At 42.3% G+C, this 17,356-nt stretch overlaps 2 protein-coding genes across 2 annotated transcripts in view; one reads left to right on the top strand and one right to left on the bottom strand.

The window, feature by feature from the left end:
* Positions 1–64: 64 nt before the first annotated feature.
* acaa1 (acetyl-CoA acyltransferase 1) lies at positions 65–5,501 on the bottom strand. The gene is made up of 12 exons (XM_046877561.1): positions 5,240–5,501; positions 4,591–4,684; positions 4,165–4,222; positions 3,433–3,512; positions 3,242–3,284; positions 2,296–2,394; positions 2,093–2,173; positions 1,536–1,726; positions 1,285–1,464; positions 1,122–1,177; positions 905–1,050; positions 65–822 (listed from the first exon to the last, which is right to left on the bottom strand). The coding sequence occupies exons 1-12, from the start codon at positions 5,414–5,416 to the stop codon at positions 747–749; spliced, it is 1,281 nt and encodes a 426-aa protein (XP_046733517.1). The 5' UTR covers positions 5,417–5,501; the 3' UTR covers positions 65–746.
* Positions 5,502–6,805: 1,304 nt separating this feature from the next.
* Positions 6,806–17,356, top strand: part of map3k22 (mitogen-activated protein kinase kinase kinase 22) — a 51,862-nt gene continuing 41,311 nt past the window's right edge. Inside the window, exon 1 of the mRNA XM_046834078.1 lies at positions 6,806–7,144. The gene's annotated coding sequence lies outside the window, so the exon portion shown is untranslated. The remainder of the gene's footprint in view (positions 7,145–17,356) is intronic.

The following is a 17,356-nucleotide window of genomic DNA, read 5'->3' on the forward strand; positions in this document are numbered from 1 at the left end:
TTAAAGTTATTTTCAGAGGACAGTAAATCTGTACTGCGATACAAGCTGCACTTCACACATACACTTCAATAAATCCAAATGTAATTTATTTGTAAGATTTCCATAACAATCATATTAGAATTAAACTGCAGGTTTATAAAATTCTACACATTCAGTATCATATATTGATTGTAGCTGATCAGCAGGGATGAGAAGGAAAAGATGGATGAATGAATAGATGGACAGACTCTATTAAACCCTGGGGAATTTGGGGCATTTAGTTGAAAAGTAATAGAAATCCATCACCCAAAATTCAGTTTGTGAATTAGTTTGTTTTTTGCTTCAAATACGATCCAGTTTCATGAAAAAACTCATTCAAATAAAACTCATTTCATAGCCTTCAATAGGTCAATAATATCAACGTTCAGGCACAAACACAATCAATGCAGCTTTTTCCAAAATCTAGACAATTTCTAGGCATCCACTAAGGAACAATAAAGAACATTGTTACTGGATATTCAAGATGGCTGCCCCGTGTCTGTTAGTTGTTAGCTATTTGTTAGCTATTGTTTTTAGTCCTACTCCTTACTCCTTACAAATATTACCGAATGATCACCATTTGGAGACCAGATGTGACCCAGATTCATGCGCAGAGTTCATTCTGCCCACCGCAGGAGCTTCATTCATACATTAGTGTTCAATTTGAGTGAGCAATTTTTCCTCATGATTACTGAATGCTTCTTTTGTAAGCTTCTCGTCGCCTTCTGTCAAGGTCCAGGATACTCAAAGACTGCAGCAGCTCCCATGCCGGTTCCGATGCACATCGACACCACGCCGTAGGCTCTGAAAGACCCGAGCACATGCTGTCACGTGAAAGAACCATCCGATTTAACCATACCTGAGTTGCCAGAGTGGACATATTCACCTCCTTCCCCTGCGTTTGAGTTCGTTGAGTAAAGTCACGGTCTGGCGCGCTCCTGTGCAGCCTAGCGGGTGCCCCAGAGCGATGGCACCACCGTTGGGGTTCACTTTCTCCATCGGGATGCCTAATTTCTCCACGCAGTAAACCGCCTGTGGTTCAGAAGCACATGTTGAGCCCTTTCACCAACAGCGCATGTGGTGTGTTTCGGAAATCCACGTACCTGACTGGCGAAGGCTTCGTTGATCTCGAAGACATCGACATCACCGACGGTTAAACCTGAAAGTGGGAAAACATGAGGTATTCTGTATTTGATTTAGAGCGTAGTGGGGTCTTCATGGGGTATCAAGGGGGGAACACTACACAGAACAGCAGACACTGCCTACCTGCCTTCTCCAGGGCAGCTGGAATCGCATAGGCTGGCCCAATTCCCATCACATCTGGAGGAACGCCCACCACGGCACCGGCTCGCAGGATTCCTAACACCGGGAGGCCGAGAGCCTCTACTGTACCTCTGCGACCCATCAACACGGCTGCTGCTCCATCACTTACCTGACTGGCATTACCTACACACACACACGATTATATTCCTCCATATTATACCAGTGTACGCTAATTTAAACACACTTATACCCACCTGCCGTGGTGCTGCCGTCGTCCTTAAAAGCAGGCCGCAGTTTGCCCAGACCTGCCATGGTGGTGCCTGGCCGGATGCCGTCGTCCTTGGTGACCGTGATGGTTCGCTCGGTTCCATTCTCATCCAGAAACTTGGTGGTAACTGGAATGATCTCCTGCTCGAACAGACCCTGTTTCTGAGCCTGAGCTGCCCTAAACAGGAAGAGAACGATGAAAATGTGAGATCAAACATGCTCGTCTTGATTCTGATTAGTCTGAGAGATGCTGGCCGACAGCAGCACCCAGGGCAAATCACAGGTTTATATTAGGGAAGGTAAGATTAAAAAAAAAAAAAAGCATAAAAGTTAACGATGTGATGCATCCATTTTAAAAAAAGTGTGCATCGGATACAAGTTGGCGTCTGTCTGAAACAAGGAAATAAACGTGAACTACCATATTCAATTGCATAACATATTTTTTTTTTTGCATTGCATTGTATTGTGTTAAATCACATTAAAATGTAAATTATACTAAGTGTGTGTGTGAGACTTATTTTCACAAATGTCCTGATCATCATACTTGTGTTGAGAGCTGCAAGCGAACGAATCCTGCTTCTCTCTGGTGATGCCGTATCTCTCAGCAACATTCTCTGAGGTGATTCTGTGATAGATAGAGAAAGAGAGAGAGAGAGAGAGAGAAAGAGAGATAGAGAGACAGAATCAGCTTTGTGTGTTTTTAAAACAAGAAAGTGAAGTACTGCAGAAGCAGCTTTACAGATTTACCCCATGGGGATGAGACACTCTCTGGCCTTCTCGTTATCCATCAGCCTGGTGCTGAGATCTCCTGGGTTTCCAACAGAACGCAGAGACATGCTCTCCACCCTGGACAGACACACACACACACACACACACACACACAAACACACGCACGCACACACACACACACACACAGTATATGTAAGTTATACTGCCCATTTGAACAAAAGTATCAGAAACCCGACTTTCCCTGCCGTATGTGGTTCTTCCCAAAACTGCTACTGCACAGATTTTACAAATTGTCTGGATGCAGTGGTATAAAATGTTTTCTTCACTTGAACTAGAAGACCCCAGATCTGTTCCAGCATGACACTGCATGACACTGTGCACAAAGCCCGCTTCATAAAGATATGCTTTACATGAGCTGGACTGGAAGATCTTCCTGCTATATCGCAGTCAATTGCACAAATGTTGATTTACACAAATTGTTTCGCTTTTAATATTTAAATGCTGTTTTTTTTACAGAAGGAAACAACTCAGCATGAGTACATTTGTGTAAAGGAGAAATCCCTCAAACACTGTGTTTTAATGATAGTTAAACTCTATGTGGCTTTTGCATTTAAGTACACTTTTATACATAAATACCCTGAATTGGGGTTTTACATAGTTATAGTAAGCAAAACATCTAATGTATATAATAATTATTAATAAATAATAATATTAATAATAATTTGTCCAATTCATTGATTATCCAAGTAATCGTTAGTTGCAGCCCTACACTGGAGACTCCTTTCAAAAATGGTACCAAATTTGCCCCCGAAGCCAGAACCACTTTTAGAACCAAAATGAAATAAAGCATCATGTTGGTTCAAAAATCCTGGTTAAAGTGGGAAATTCCACATACAGCATCTTCTGAGTTTCAATCAATGCCTTTAATAGAATAACTTACATAATGTCATAGAGAAATACTAACCCACATGCAAGACCCAAATCATAAGAGCCGTTCCTGATACCACCTTTAAAAAAACAAAAAAAACAAAGAAAGATTGTTCTTTTTTTTTTCTTACACACACACACACACACACACACACACACACACACACACACACACACACACACACACACATTTCCTTCTGTATTTTTTTCCTGGAGCTCGATTCTCACCTGCGACGTTAAAAAGAGCCTGCAGTCCAGACGAACACTGACGGTTAACTGTGTACACGGGCACCGTTTCGGGAAAACCACTGGAAACCCGAGAGAAATGCATTAGTAGGATTATGAGATTCTATCAAAACTTATAACACAATATATTATAACAATATAATATAGATCATATCATATTTTATTACGAGGTGGTATAAAAAAAAAATTTGGAGACTAGTTTTGTAACGTGCCAACAGGTGGCAGCACAAGGCTGCACGCACAGTCACAGGGAGCACCGACCTTCATGAGTCGGTGTGAAAAAACATCATCCTGTGTACGTCTGGAACCGTGCAACTGGTGCTAAACTGACCACGTGCGTTACAAAGAGCAAGCGTGAAATTCTGCGTGAAACTGGGCAAATCTGCCACAAAGATGTTTGACATGATTCGGCAAGTTTACGCCGATGCTGCAAGTTGTTTTGACGACGAGAGATCAGGAAGACCCTCAACGAGCTCAACCTCCGAAACTCTCAGACAATGATCGTCTGAGAACAATCCACAATATTCGCACAATAGTAGCATGAAGAACTCGTACCCAAGAACCAGACCGTCAGTAGCAAAATCTACTGCCAGGTTTGAAGGCATCTGAAGAAGGACGTTCTACGAAAGCGACTGGATCTGTTGCTTGATTGTCTCGAAACTTTTTGATATCACCTCATATGTTACATTGAATTCATATTCTGCATTACTACACCTGATGAATTGTGCAATCCGAGCCATCACAGCTCCTGCACCAGGCTGTAACACATTACCTACAGGAGGAAAGCCAACACATTATACAGATATATGAACATGGACACAGCACACAAATAGAGTCATTGCTCAGCTTATATAATGTGCCAGATGTTTATCAGTGCACCATACAATGATCTCATTAATTCAACTGAGCAATTGCGGGTTAAGGGCCTTACTCAAGGGCCCAGCAGTTGCTGAATGGTAATGCTAGGATTAAGTCCGACATGAGAATGTGAGGGCTGCACTGTTTTAATATCAAAATATGTCCAGATGTGCATATTGTGGTTGGAAACATCTACTGACCAGGATGATGGAGTAATGTTTCCTCTCGAACAAACCCGAAAAATGTCGGTGTGTCAGAGCTGGAAAACGTTGCTGGACTCACCGACACACACGTCCCCTAGTTTATCAGAGGGCAGTCCCACGTCCCTCAGCACCGCCATCATCACCGCACTCAGCAGCTCGTCTGGGGTCGTGTCCTGTAGGGCAGCGACACCACAAAGACCGAAGGTCAAATATAAATGCAGTCTGATGGCAGAAATAATTACCCGCTTGAACCTTTCCAGATTGTGCCACGTTACAACCTCGTTTCGATTCGAGGTTGATACGTATTCACAGTAAAACGCTGTAAAACTTTTGATCGCTCTTCTGCTCACAGTTGCTCCAAGTATGTCGGACTGGATTAGAAGACAAAACATCAAGCCTGCTGATGAAAGGCATCCTCAGAGCGCGATGCCATCACCACCACCATGCTTCACAGCTAAAAAGGTCTTCTCTAGGCTTTTATGGTACTTGGTGGAGTGTTTAAGTGTTGTTCAAGCGAGACTTGTTTTGATAGGGTCTTGCTCTTCTGTTTGGTTCTCTCAGGGTATATAAATGCAGACCATATGACACTTCAATCACAGACTCATTTGCCAAATGAATGCCTTCACATTATGATCTCACAAAACATATTATAATTGACTATTTTATTATGGAGCACTTTTGCACCATGTCCACCTGCTTAGATCATGATTATGACATGATGCACACACCTTGAAGGAGCCTCTCTTGGCCCTTCCTATAGGGGTCCTCAGGCCGTGCACCACCACCACATCTTCAGGGTCGGCTGGAGCGCGCGCGCTGCAGTGCCGAAGTTCCGCGCGCGACGGTGACAAATGCCGCGAAACAACCCCGAGCCTGTTCATGACGGACGGAGAGCCGAGGAACATGGAGCCCTGAACATGAGGATCCACCACCAGAGGACTTCAGCCTTTTCACTCCAGACTCACTTCCGGATCAGCGTCTCTCTTGCAGCGTCACTGTTCAAAATCAAAGTCCTCAAAGTCCGTGAGCTCCCGAGCTGGCGAGTCACGTGACCGAATTGCGTCACGGTTTTTTTCTAATCCATACATTTATTACGTACAATGGAATTAATGCGTCACTGGCGTCCAAAGAGGCCATGCATTATGATATTTCTTTCGTGATCTCGACACAAGTTGTTTTCTCGTTATCACGACTTAATTTACTTGTGATCTCAATATAAACATTATGGATAATAATTATGATCATTTGTGGCAGATACGGTTATGATTATTATTCATAATGTTGCAGTAATGCTGCCTCTAGAACATGTTCTTATGCTGAATACACCGAAAAGCACAAGGAAACAATGTTTGCTATGTTTGGTTTGGATTTTAGTGGTGCTGGAGCCCATGAGTGGGATTTTAGTGGTGCTGGAGCCCATGAATGGGATTTTAGTGGTGCTGGGGCCCATTAGTGGTATTTTAGTGGTGCTGGGGCCCATGAGTGGGGTTTTAGTGGTGCTGGGGCCCATGAGTGTGATTATAGTGGTGCTGGGGCCCATGAGTGGGATTTTAGTGGTGCTGGGGCTTATTAGTGGTATTTTAGTGGTGCTGGGGCCTATTAGTGGTATTTTAGTGGTGCTGGGGCCCATGAGTGGGGTTTTAGTGGTGCTGGGGCCCATGAGTGTGATTATAGTGGTGCTGGGGCCCATGAGTGTGATTATAGTGGTGCTGGGGCCCATGAGTGGGGTTTTAGTGGTGCTGGGGCCCATTAGTGTGATTATAGTGGTGCTGGGGCCCATGAGTGGGATTTTAGTGGTGCTGGGGATTATGAGTGTGATTGTAGTGCTGCTAGGGCTCATGAGTGGGATTTTAGTGGTGCTTGTACCCATGAGTGTGATTTTAGTGGTGCTGGGGCCCATGAGTGGGGTTTTAGTGGTGTTAAGACTCATAAGTGAGATTTTGGTGTTAAAATTATGCGCATACATTTATCTTTAAAGTACAATTCAGAATTTTATTACAAATAAAACATTTTGAATATTTCGGTGCGTTTATGGCCACTATATATAAAACCGGATTTTTGTCCCATCCCATGCATTTGTCCAGCAGAGGGCGACAAACACATCGAAATATTCTCATAATGCAGCAGCTTCAAACCCAAATCTCTACATGATCCTTCCCCACGTGTACTACAGAGAACCCGAACAGCATGCACTATCCACCCTAACTAGTGCACTAGACAGCAGTTTGAGATCAGACCCAGAGTTTCCTGTCGCTCACGTTATTGCTGACATCAGACTCGGTGAAGGAAAAAATTTACTCTCAGTCCAAATCATGCAGTGAGAGAAGCAGGAGTTCAGGCAGGAGAGGAAACTTTACTTCCTGAGTGTTTTCAGTGTGCAACTTTATATTTTTTTCTTCAAAAGGACTCTTTCTCTTTCTCAGTCTTTGGATTGTTCACCAGGAGGAGAAAGAAATCCCCTGATTGCACAGTCGAGAAGGTTTGGATTGTATTTTTGTGCGCAGTTTCCGGATTTTTACTGGGATTTTTTTCCCCCTTTGATTTTATTCTTTATTTTTTTTTTCATCGGCAATCAGTTGTTTTTTCTTCTCCTTCTTCTTCTTCTTCATCACAGCATGCAATAGAGCTTTAAGGTGAGTTGGAGGGTGATTTTCAGAGTTCTTGCAGAAAGCTGATGAGAAAGTGGTCATTGGACATCATAAGACTCATTGCAACTAAAAAAAAAAATAATAATAATAAAAAGATGAATGCACGAATTTAATGCAATGCATTATATTTTTAAAGATAATGATGTAATTGTAGAGTCCAAAAAAATAAATTTTCCGAATTGCAATTTCTTTTAAGCCCCCAGAAAACCCCATACCCCCAAAAATGGACATTAAATCATGTTGAATAACGAAAATGGATGCAAACCAATGCAATGACCATGTTTACATTCACACTATTTAGTGGACATCTTTATCCAGAGCAGAAGATCTTTGCTTATTAACCCAGCACGAGCCACTTGGTGGTGATGGGATTTGAACTCACAACCTCCAGATACCAGAAGTGCAGTGTCTTTACTACTGAGCTCCCACTTCCCATTACCGAGTCATTGCTTGTTATGAAATTGTACTTTTTTGTGATTTGGCTGTTTTTTTATTCGACACCTGAGACAAGATGCAGTTGAGATGTTAGAGAACGTTCACGGTCACGACCGCCGTTGTAAAGTACAAAACCGGGACTTAACAGTACCAAGAGATGAAATAATCAATATTCAATAATCAATCAAATCAATAATCAATCACTGTTTTCAGCTCATCATCCTATTTCTTCTTATTGTGCTGCTTTTACAATCTATCACTGGTGCATCATTTCCTCTCTCTGGCTCTCACACACCACAGACGTAGACTAGTTCATGGAGCTCAAAATGAGCAGGCAGAAGGCAACAAGAAGTCTGGGGTTAAAGTGGATGAGACAGAGGGAGTCGTGATGTAAACATGACAGAGAACTGAGACTTTCCTGATCACCTGATCATCTTCTTTTATCTGCTTGTGTTCTATATGGTGGATGTCGAGTCCACAAGTCAAATGACCGAATCAAGACGGAGTCCCGTAGGCCATGGACTCGTTATCGCTTCGTAGAATAAGGATCAACTTCTTCTCCAGATCGAGAACAAGACTGTATTTAGTAGACCAGTAATCGAGCGTGAAACAGACCACCTACTACGTCTGAGATAATTCACTACTCAATTTTGAGAGCAGTGCCCTGGTGGAGAAATGTAATTGTTCTGTAGATGTAAAAGTTATTAACAGTTATAACTGTTTAACTGTTAGTTACTTTGTTATCAGATTAGCATGAAGCCTATTTCCTGTTCCTGTGTTGGATCAGAGTTGACAGGAAAGCCGTGAATGATGGGAGCAGCTTTAACTCGCGCCACCTCGGACCTTCATGGGTCATTAACCACAGTCAGTGTGCTGCTCGGGATACAGTACCGGTCCTGTACCGTGTTGTGTGCTTGGACGATGAGTGTATGTATGTGTATATCGTTGTGTGTGTGTGTGTAGATCTTACAGTTATGGTTCATAAACTCCCTTTCCCAGATGTCGCAAACTGAACCTTGGCTCTTCAGTGTATTTGTGCTTTATCTCGTCACCTCCGAGCAGCTGTAATGAGTCATTTGGGCAGCCGTGCAGGCCGACACACACCCTTCCGTTATAATAAATCGCTCCTGCTCGGCCCGCACACCGTGAGCAGGTCTAACGCCAGCCCACTGCAGGAGAGATGTCTATTGCCTAAAAACACCTACAGATGGTTCTTGGGCCCAGGAGTGGCATTTTGGTAGTGCTGAAGCCCAAGAGTGGCAGCGTGGTGGTGCTGGGGTCAGTGAGTGGGATTTTAGAGGTGCTGTGGCCCACAAATGGGATTTTAGTGGTGCTGTGACCCACGAGTGCAGTGTTAGTGGTGCTGGGGCCCATTAGTGGGATTTTAATGGTGCTATGGCCCAAAAGTGGGATTTATGAGAGGGCTCATACATGAGTTGGTAGAAACAGTAGAACAATCAATGGTGGACGAGTCACAGCAAGATGGAAATGAGTGATTTTGAGACTTCTGATTGTAATCTGGTGTTAAAAGGAAGGAAAGTGTTTCTGAAACCAGTTTCCTCGAGCCAAAAGTAAAAACCATTCATGATGGGAAAGGAAGGTGGTTTGAATGTGACGTTTTTTGGACGGAAAGTTCTTTAACAACTGGTTAAAGCTTTGGCCAACATTCGGAAGGATACAATCCCACAACCCCTCACCAAGACCTGTGAGGTTGTATCCGATCCGAACTGTAAGTTGCCTTGGATACGTTCGTCTGCTATTTCGCCAAGTGAGAACATTTCAACGTGAGGCTAAAAGCTAAAGCCAGAGCAATTTGCCATATCAGTATAAGCAGTGATGAAAGCCAGGAAGACCTGACTGACTCAGAGGACAAAAGTGACACCAGATAAAACCTGTTCTTTCAGTTTATTTCACGCCATTGTAACAAAAGGTATATGTCTGAGTGCTGACTTCTATTAGACACAAAGCCATTTCCATATGTTAATTGCAGTGTGCAAACATACATACATGTTTACTAGTTTACATATTAGACCATATTTGGACCACATTTACATGATGCATTGGTTACCTGTTTCTGTAATAAATGATTAACTACATGGATGACGCTTGTGGGATGATGAATTTAGGACATAAGGGTAGGGTTGGAGTCACGTAACGTAGTGGACGGCTAGCATACATGCAGACTTAAGTGCAAATCTGGCAACAACAACAAAAAAAAACATTATAAACATTAACAATGGTTACTAAGCCTAATACTAAAGCTTGGAGCAAATTTGAGACATGCGACACATCACGTGACACAATGTGACATGGTCATACAATGTGCAGGAGCTGATGGGGAATCCAGAATTTGGACAAATCATGATCCTTGGAGTCATGACCAAAGCTGTCAAACCCAGGACCCACCAGAAAATGGGGTCGAGTCCAAAGATCAAGGTTGAACTCCTTCGACTTTCATTTGTGCAAGCAAAGCACAAAACGTTCAATCAGGATCTAGAAGATGCGTAGAAAGACCAACACCCAAGACCTTTCAAATGGCTATAAACTGGTCTAATTTAATACAGAAAATTGATTGTTTAAACAAACATTTTAAATAAAGGCCCAATATAAAGCCTGTTAATGGTGGGATTTGTATTCACAACGTAAAAAAAAAAATGTGGTCATGCCTCTTCGTATTTTGCACTTTTAATAGAATCTTAAAAAAGATTTTTAGCGTTCGCCTTCACAAAGGCTTTGCAGCGAATAATTAGACGAAGGAGTACACGATCCCAAAAATGGACCGGATTGCTAGCAGATGAGGACGGATAATGGCTCTGCGATTAACACGAGTTTGGAAGGTTTGTTTACTTAGATAATGAGAGCTCAGACTGCAATCAGGGGTCTCTTATCTAATTTGGTCCTGATCTGTGGATGCACTCGGTTCGCAGCTTTAATGAGTCTGGAGGAAATCCTCTGATTATAGGCTGCGTTGTCCGACCGCTCAGGTTCAAGAAATGCACTGTATGGGCAAAAGTATAAGAGTATAAGATCGGGTTTAAGCTTTTAAACATCCCATTCCACATTTAATCCCCATTTTCTGGTATACAATTTTCTCCATTTTTCTGGGAAGATGTTCCACTAGATGTGGAATTTGTGTTAAAGTGAGTTTGTGGGGACTGAGGAGGTGAGGAGGCCTGAGGCGCAGTCAGCTTTTCCAGTTCATCCCAAAAGTGTTTAATAGAGTTGGAGCTTTATAGCAAGAGATTTTTTCACATACCACCAGCCTATGTAAAGCAGATTTTCATGGTGCTGGCTTTAGTGCATTGTCATTGTGGAACAGGTTTGGTCTTCTAGTTCAAAAAATGGAAAAAATTGTATTCTGCAGCATCCAAAGACAATTGTGTCTCCAACTTTGTGGTCACAATTTGGAGAATACATTTAAATGGCTGGAAAGGTCTGGTACCTCAGTATTTTTGTTTGGATTGTGTAAATCGGTTTCATTATCTCTAAGTGGGAAGTTCACAGGGTAACATGGTGAACTTTCTATCAGAAAGGGGCGAGTTCAAATTCCAGCGCCACCAACCTGCCACAGCAGGGCCTTCAAGCAAGGTGCTAAACCTTCACCTCATGGTTTTGAGTTTCGTTCCCAGGCAACTGTTTGACCCTTGTTTTAAGCTACGTTTCGACTTCTCGACTCAAACTCGTGTTATCTGATGTCGTAAGCGATTTCCTTTTGTGGTGTAAAAGCACACGAAGGGAAAGGAATCTTCATTGCGTAAGAGAGTCAGCGTTCGAGTACTCGAATCGAAAGAGCTTTCTTTAGCTGTTCCAAGAAGACGGAGCAAAAATATGCTGTTTTCCGTTCTCACTAAAAACGATTGATCATGTGAAAGAGTTCATCGGTTTCTGCTATTTTTAGCACATAAGCTGCTCTATAAAAAAATCGTGTTTCATTTGCATCAATGTGCATGTGTGTGTGTGTGTGTGTGTGTGTGTGTCTGGTAGATAAATATCTGTAATACGACAAAAGGCACTTTGTCTCACTGCAAACACAGCTTTCACTTCTCACTTCACCTGTTGTGCAGTTGAAACTTCCTACCCTGGTATGAGTCAGTTGCAAGGGAAACATTGCTTCTTTCTCACACACACACACACACACACACACACACACACACACACACACACACACACACACACACGCACACACACACAAAACATGCTTTTCCAGGTTTGGAGATCTCCTTCAGAAAAACACCATAGAACTGAAGCTTTGGACGAGGCACATGTCTAGGCCATGTGATTAGAAGCGTTTGTCTTAATGAGTATTTTTAGAACCCAATACAAAATGTACCACAACATTCAGATTCTTTATAAAGTCCCAGACAAAACAATGGGGGTCACACCAATATCAACAGAAAGGCTGCAAAATTAAACCAAGTATGTTGCCGAAGATTCAGTCAGTGTCGCAAATCAGAGACACGTGTAGCACATTGGTGACGAGGTCGTGTGATGTGCAATGGGGAATGTTGGTCGATTTCAGGATTTGGACAAACTGTAACAGTTGGAGTCAAGACCAGGTCTGTGAAACCGAGGACCCACCAAAAAAATGGGGTCGAGTCCAAAGATCATCTCCTTCATCTTTTATGTGTGTCCAAAGATGGAAGTTGAAATCTATCCTTCATTTGTGCAATCATAAAGAAAGAAAGAAAGAAAGCAGCAAACGTGCAATCCGGACCAAGATTACATGTAGAGTGACTAATACCCAAGAATAACAGTCTTAATAACAGTCCCAGACAAAACAATGCGGCCACACTGACGTTTACAGAAAGGCAGCAAAATGAAACAAACTGCTTTGTCGAAATCCAGTCAGAATACTCTCAGAATTCTCATTTTCCACGTAGGAACACCAGGACCTCAGGCGTTGCAGGTTTTATTAAAAAATGATATGCAATCTTTAGCTTGTTCTGCTTCAAATGCTCATCTACAGCTGTAAATCTGCCTCAAGCTGACCGTACGTGCTATGGACCGTATTCCCATGTCGGGATTTTCACAAGATTTTGGAGATTCTTCTTGTGCTTGTGGAGATTTGTTCTCATTAATCCAGAGGTGTTCAGTAGGGTTGAGGTATAACTTCATGGGGCTGCACAGAAGCTTTTCCATTTGCTTCGATATTAAAATCTCTGCTGACTGACTACAGCTGTGGCGATCCGACAATTTAGTTAGAAATTATATATAACATTTAAAAGGATTGAATTTGGTTGGTGTCAATCCAGCCCAGAAAGAAAAGCTGGACAGATACCAAACCGAGGTTGCAAGATTAAATCGTGGTATATGGTAGAAGATTCAAAGGCATTGTTAAATATCTCACCCTCACCTTATCATCATGAAGGCTTTTATCAAGGAACCTTCGAGGAACGTAGGCTACTAGAAATGAAACGATCTTCTGCCTCGATTTGCAAACAAGGACCTGCCGTTCTCTTCTTCATCTTTTCGTCTCCTGAGCTGTTCATTCGTTGGAAAGGGGGGGGGTCCTCTATCTCATCTCACTTCTCAGAAGTCCCTGGCCCTTGCTGCAGCCCATGAGTCATGGTATTGTGAACAATAGAAGAAGCCTGCTGTTTTTTCTCAGCTGCTGACCTTTCGAGTTTACTCACCAGAGGAACGGCATCACCGAGATCTTATAAGCTTTGCTTTTGGAAGGTTTTTTTTTCTTTTCTTTTTTTTTTTGGCACGCGTTCATGGCTGACCTCATTGGGGAGGTGAGGTAATACAGAACGAGGGTCTTCCTTCTCTAAACCTCAGGCTGATTGCGAATGTGGGGAAAAAATTGGACATGTTGCTTTAGGTCCTTAATGACCCCAGACCACCGGTGTGATTTCTGAAGAAGACTCCGGTGGTTGTTGACGCACGTAGGAGGGTAACGTAACATCTGGCCCGGTGTCAAATCGAATCTTTAGAGACAAAAATCACCACAGACCCTTAACATCGTGTTTTTGTAAGGTGGAGTAGGTCAATATTTCAGTGTAAATCGGTTACATCTTGGTTGTAGTGTGAATCAATCTTTGGACCAATCACAGCATTTACTGTGTATATATATATATATATATATATATATATATATATATATAAAATAGGCTGACCAGAGCTAGTTACAGTTATTGTCTAGGATATTTCTTATTAGCATAAAACGTGTGTGTGTGTGTGTGTGTGTGTGTGTGTGTGTGTGTGTGTGTGTGTGTGAGTCACATGCTGGTAGAGTAGCAGAACAGATGGATCACTGAGAATGTACCTGGTGCCAGACACAGCAAAGAGGAAATACTTCAGTGACACAGTGTGTGTGTGTGTGTGTGTGTGTGTGTGTGTGTGTGTGTGTGTGTGTATTAGTGTGTGGCATCATTTTTGGAAGGCCACCTGTCTGGAAAGCACAAGCTAATGTTGATCACAAGGTTAGTGAATGTTTTTCTATGTAGGCCCATGTGTGTGTTGTGTGTGTGTGTGTGTGTGTGTGTGTGTGTGTGTGTGTGTGTGTGTGTGTGTGTCCATGTACAGTTCAGATTATGATTGTTCTCGGAATTTATACATGAATTTATAAATAATACATCCATGCATACGTGTGTGTGTGTGTGTGTGTGTGTGTGTGTGTGTGTGTGTGTGTGTGTGTGTGTGTGTCAATACACTTGATACGACTTCCCCTCTTTATTTCACTTGAACTATTATAACATCCCCCTACTTCAGTAAATGGAATTGAAATGGATCCCTTTTTTCTGAAATGTTTTATGCGAGTTTGTTGATCTTGAAATGGTTTTTCGTGCCCGAGGTTGTGTGATGTTTCTGCTTTTCCTCGCCGGTCTGGGCACGCTCTGTGGAAAATCACAGCAAACACTTTGTGCTTCGGTCAAGACATTTTTCTGTGCTGACTGCTTCTGGATCTAACGGTGTGGCAGCATTAGATGCACAAACACATAAACCAAACACGAAACTGACCTTTTCACTCAGCAGAAAGAAGTCGTTTAGGAGGACTTGAAGGTTGTCCTGAACTGCAGTAATTAGGGTTTATGTGTGGCTCAGTTCATTCAAAGCATTCCTTATTGCATCTGTAATTCAAACAGTTCTCCGCTCTGATCACTTACTGGCTACATTTCTGGCACAAATGCCATCCAAATGTCTGATGTGGCTCAGATTTTCTGCTTTAATAGTTTGCATGTATATTTGATACCCCAGTAACCTTGATAAGATGTGCGAGAGCCAAGGGAGCTAAACTGCCCGTGTGCTGCTTATTGATTGTGTAGGCTCTTACCATCACCAGTCTGTACCACACGAGCACATAGTGTGCATCTGCTGAGTTTGAGAATGTGGTTAAGCCCCAGTGTAAAACGTTTAGACCTGCGTCATTTCCGCCTGCTATTTGTTTACTTTCCGGCTCTTTGAAACGTCGCGGCAATGTCAGAAAACGACGTTTTCGAAAGCCAAGAAACGGCATTTTCAAAAACCGCCTTTTTCGTTGACGGCTCTCAGAGCTGCCAAAAGATCAGCGCTAGACCGGCTCTTCACAGCCGTCATTGGTTGTTACGTTGTAAGGCAGCAGTAGCCGTGACAGTACAGCGCCCCCTACAGTGCGACTGAACACAAAAAACAGAGATTGTAATGTAACGCGTGTTATAGTTGGAATTAAAAAATCCTTGTTAAATATGGTCTTAAAAATGTTTCTGCATATTTGAGCCTGAAAAAGTATGGAATTTTAAAATGAAAAAAATGTGTAGGAACCCTGTATACTGGCCTGAGATGCTTGAGGAGCAACGATGGGAGGATTGTTAACATCTGGACCATCCTCTTTGCTTTTAAAGCTTGAAAAATAATCAGGGATAGAAAATGCAGAAGTATGTTTTTGCTGTTGAATAAAACATTACACAAAAAATGAGACGTTTTTGTAACATGGAATGGAAAAATAAAAAAGGAAGACTAAAAAGACTGCCCATTTTTTTTTTTTTTTTTTTTTTTACTTTTTTTTAAAAGTAGTAGCTCAATGATCCAGATGTTGGACTTTACATTTACAACTAAACATATAGATAAGGGCCTTGCTCAAGGGCCTATCAGTAGCTGGCTTGGTGGTGCTGAGATTTAAACTCAAGACCTTTCAATTAGAAGAACCACTGAGTGACCACTTCCATAGCCGGCTGCCTTCTGATGGGAGGCAGCTATTATTGGGCCCTTGAGTAAGGCCCTTCAGCATCAACCATTGATGAGATAATCGTATGTCGCTCTGGACACATTTGGCGTCTACCAAATGCCACGCATGTGGTTACAGATGTTAAATGTGTACATGGCTTAGGCTGTTTTGATCTGTGGTTTATGATCATCATGAGAAAATATATTTTTAGTGCACCATGTCACTGAATAATGTTCTCAGACCAAGTATGAATCCGCTATCCAGTCCGATCTAATGTAGAAAGATCAGACTTTTGAATAAACAAAGTTCATGTCCGTGCAGTAGATTTGTGGAAATTTGTGCATTTGTCTCATTTCAGATTTCTTATGTGAAAGTCAATCTATTTTTCAGTATCAGAGGCATGTGGTCTCTCAGCCCACTTTCATAAACAGATGTGCTGGCTGGAAACACACTTTCCTTCACCTCCATTTTTCCAAAGCGGCCTTTGAAATCTCGTCCAAGCACACACTGCGACTTTTGGCCCTTCGTTTCATGCCGGAACATTTGAACATAATCAGGAGTGTACAGTGTGTGGCTGACTTTGGGTCTGTATGCTTGTTTGTGCGTGTGTTTGCTTGTCTGTCTGGTTGTGTATATGTGTGTGAACGTGTGTTTGCCTGTGTGTCTGTTTGTGTATTGGCATTTGGGCTTAATATTGGAAACAACCCCTTCATGGTGCACGGCAGGCTATTTGTACACGATTACATCATCATCATCACATTCCCCAGTACGTGCTGTGGGGTTTTCCGTTGGCTTTAACAGGGGTTTATAGACTTAGGTCTCAGACGGGAATTCGAGACGCTCTTTACGTCTTCAATCTCTGACATGTAACCGGAGCCTTAAATTAGATGACTTTTTATTCTCGTTATGACGTAATCTTTTGGACACCTCAGCATATGATTGGTTTTCAGATTTTTGAACCTCCCATTCCATATTTAGTCCACATTTGCTGTTATAATAACTTCCACTCTTCTGGGAAGATTCTTCCTCAAGATTTCAGAGTGTGCTTGTGGAGATTTGTGTGAGATTCAGATACAAGGGTGTGAGCAAAGTCAGCTACTGATGTAGGAGAGATGAGGAGGCCTGGGGTGCAGTCAGCGTTCACATTCATCTCAAAGAGCTCTAGAGCAGGAGATCTTTTCCAAACTCATGTAAAGCAGATCTTCATGGGGCTGTGCCGATTTTTTGGTCTCCAAGTTCAAGTGAAGGAAAAATGTCATGTTACCTCATCCAAAGATGTCCTATCCAACTTTGTGGTAACAGTTTGGAGAGGAACCCGTTATAGATGTTTTACATTTAAACGTATTCAGTAAGAGCTTCATCTTGATTTGGGTCATGAAGATCCGGAGTCTTTTATCAAAACACTGGGTGTAAAACCAAGAACATACAGATGTTTCTTGGAGGTTTGAAGGACAATTGGGCACATTTAGAACCCGTGTACTGACTCAAAGCTGTGAGGTTGATCTCTCTCTACTCTACTGTTCTGCCCCGTGTAAATGTAATAAACACGCCAAATAAAGCATATAAAAATGATCTGAAGATAATATAAATGTAGTCATTATCAGACAAAAATACCA

This window comes from Silurus meridionalis, chromosome 21 (assembly GCF_014805685.1).
Source record: "Silurus meridionalis isolate SWU-2019-XX chromosome 21, ASM1480568v1, whole genome shotgun sequence".
Classification (NCBI taxonomy): domain Eukaryota; kingdom Metazoa; phylum Chordata; class Actinopteri; order Siluriformes; family Siluridae; genus Silurus; species Silurus meridionalis.

Coding starts and splice junctions, on each gene's coding strand:
- acaa1 (XM_046877561.1), bottom strand. CDS start 5,416: ATGTTCCTCGGCTCTCCGTCCGTCATGAACAGGCTCGGGGTTGTTTCG. Junction 1,465..1,535: donor CGACGGCAGCACCACGGCAG/GTGGGTATAAGT, acceptor GTGTGTGTGTAG/GTAATGCCAGTCAGGTAAGT. Junction 1,178..1,284: donor AGCTGCCCTGGAGAAGGCAG/GTAGGCAGTGTC, acceptor TCCCACTTTCAG/GTTTAACCGTCGGTGATGTC.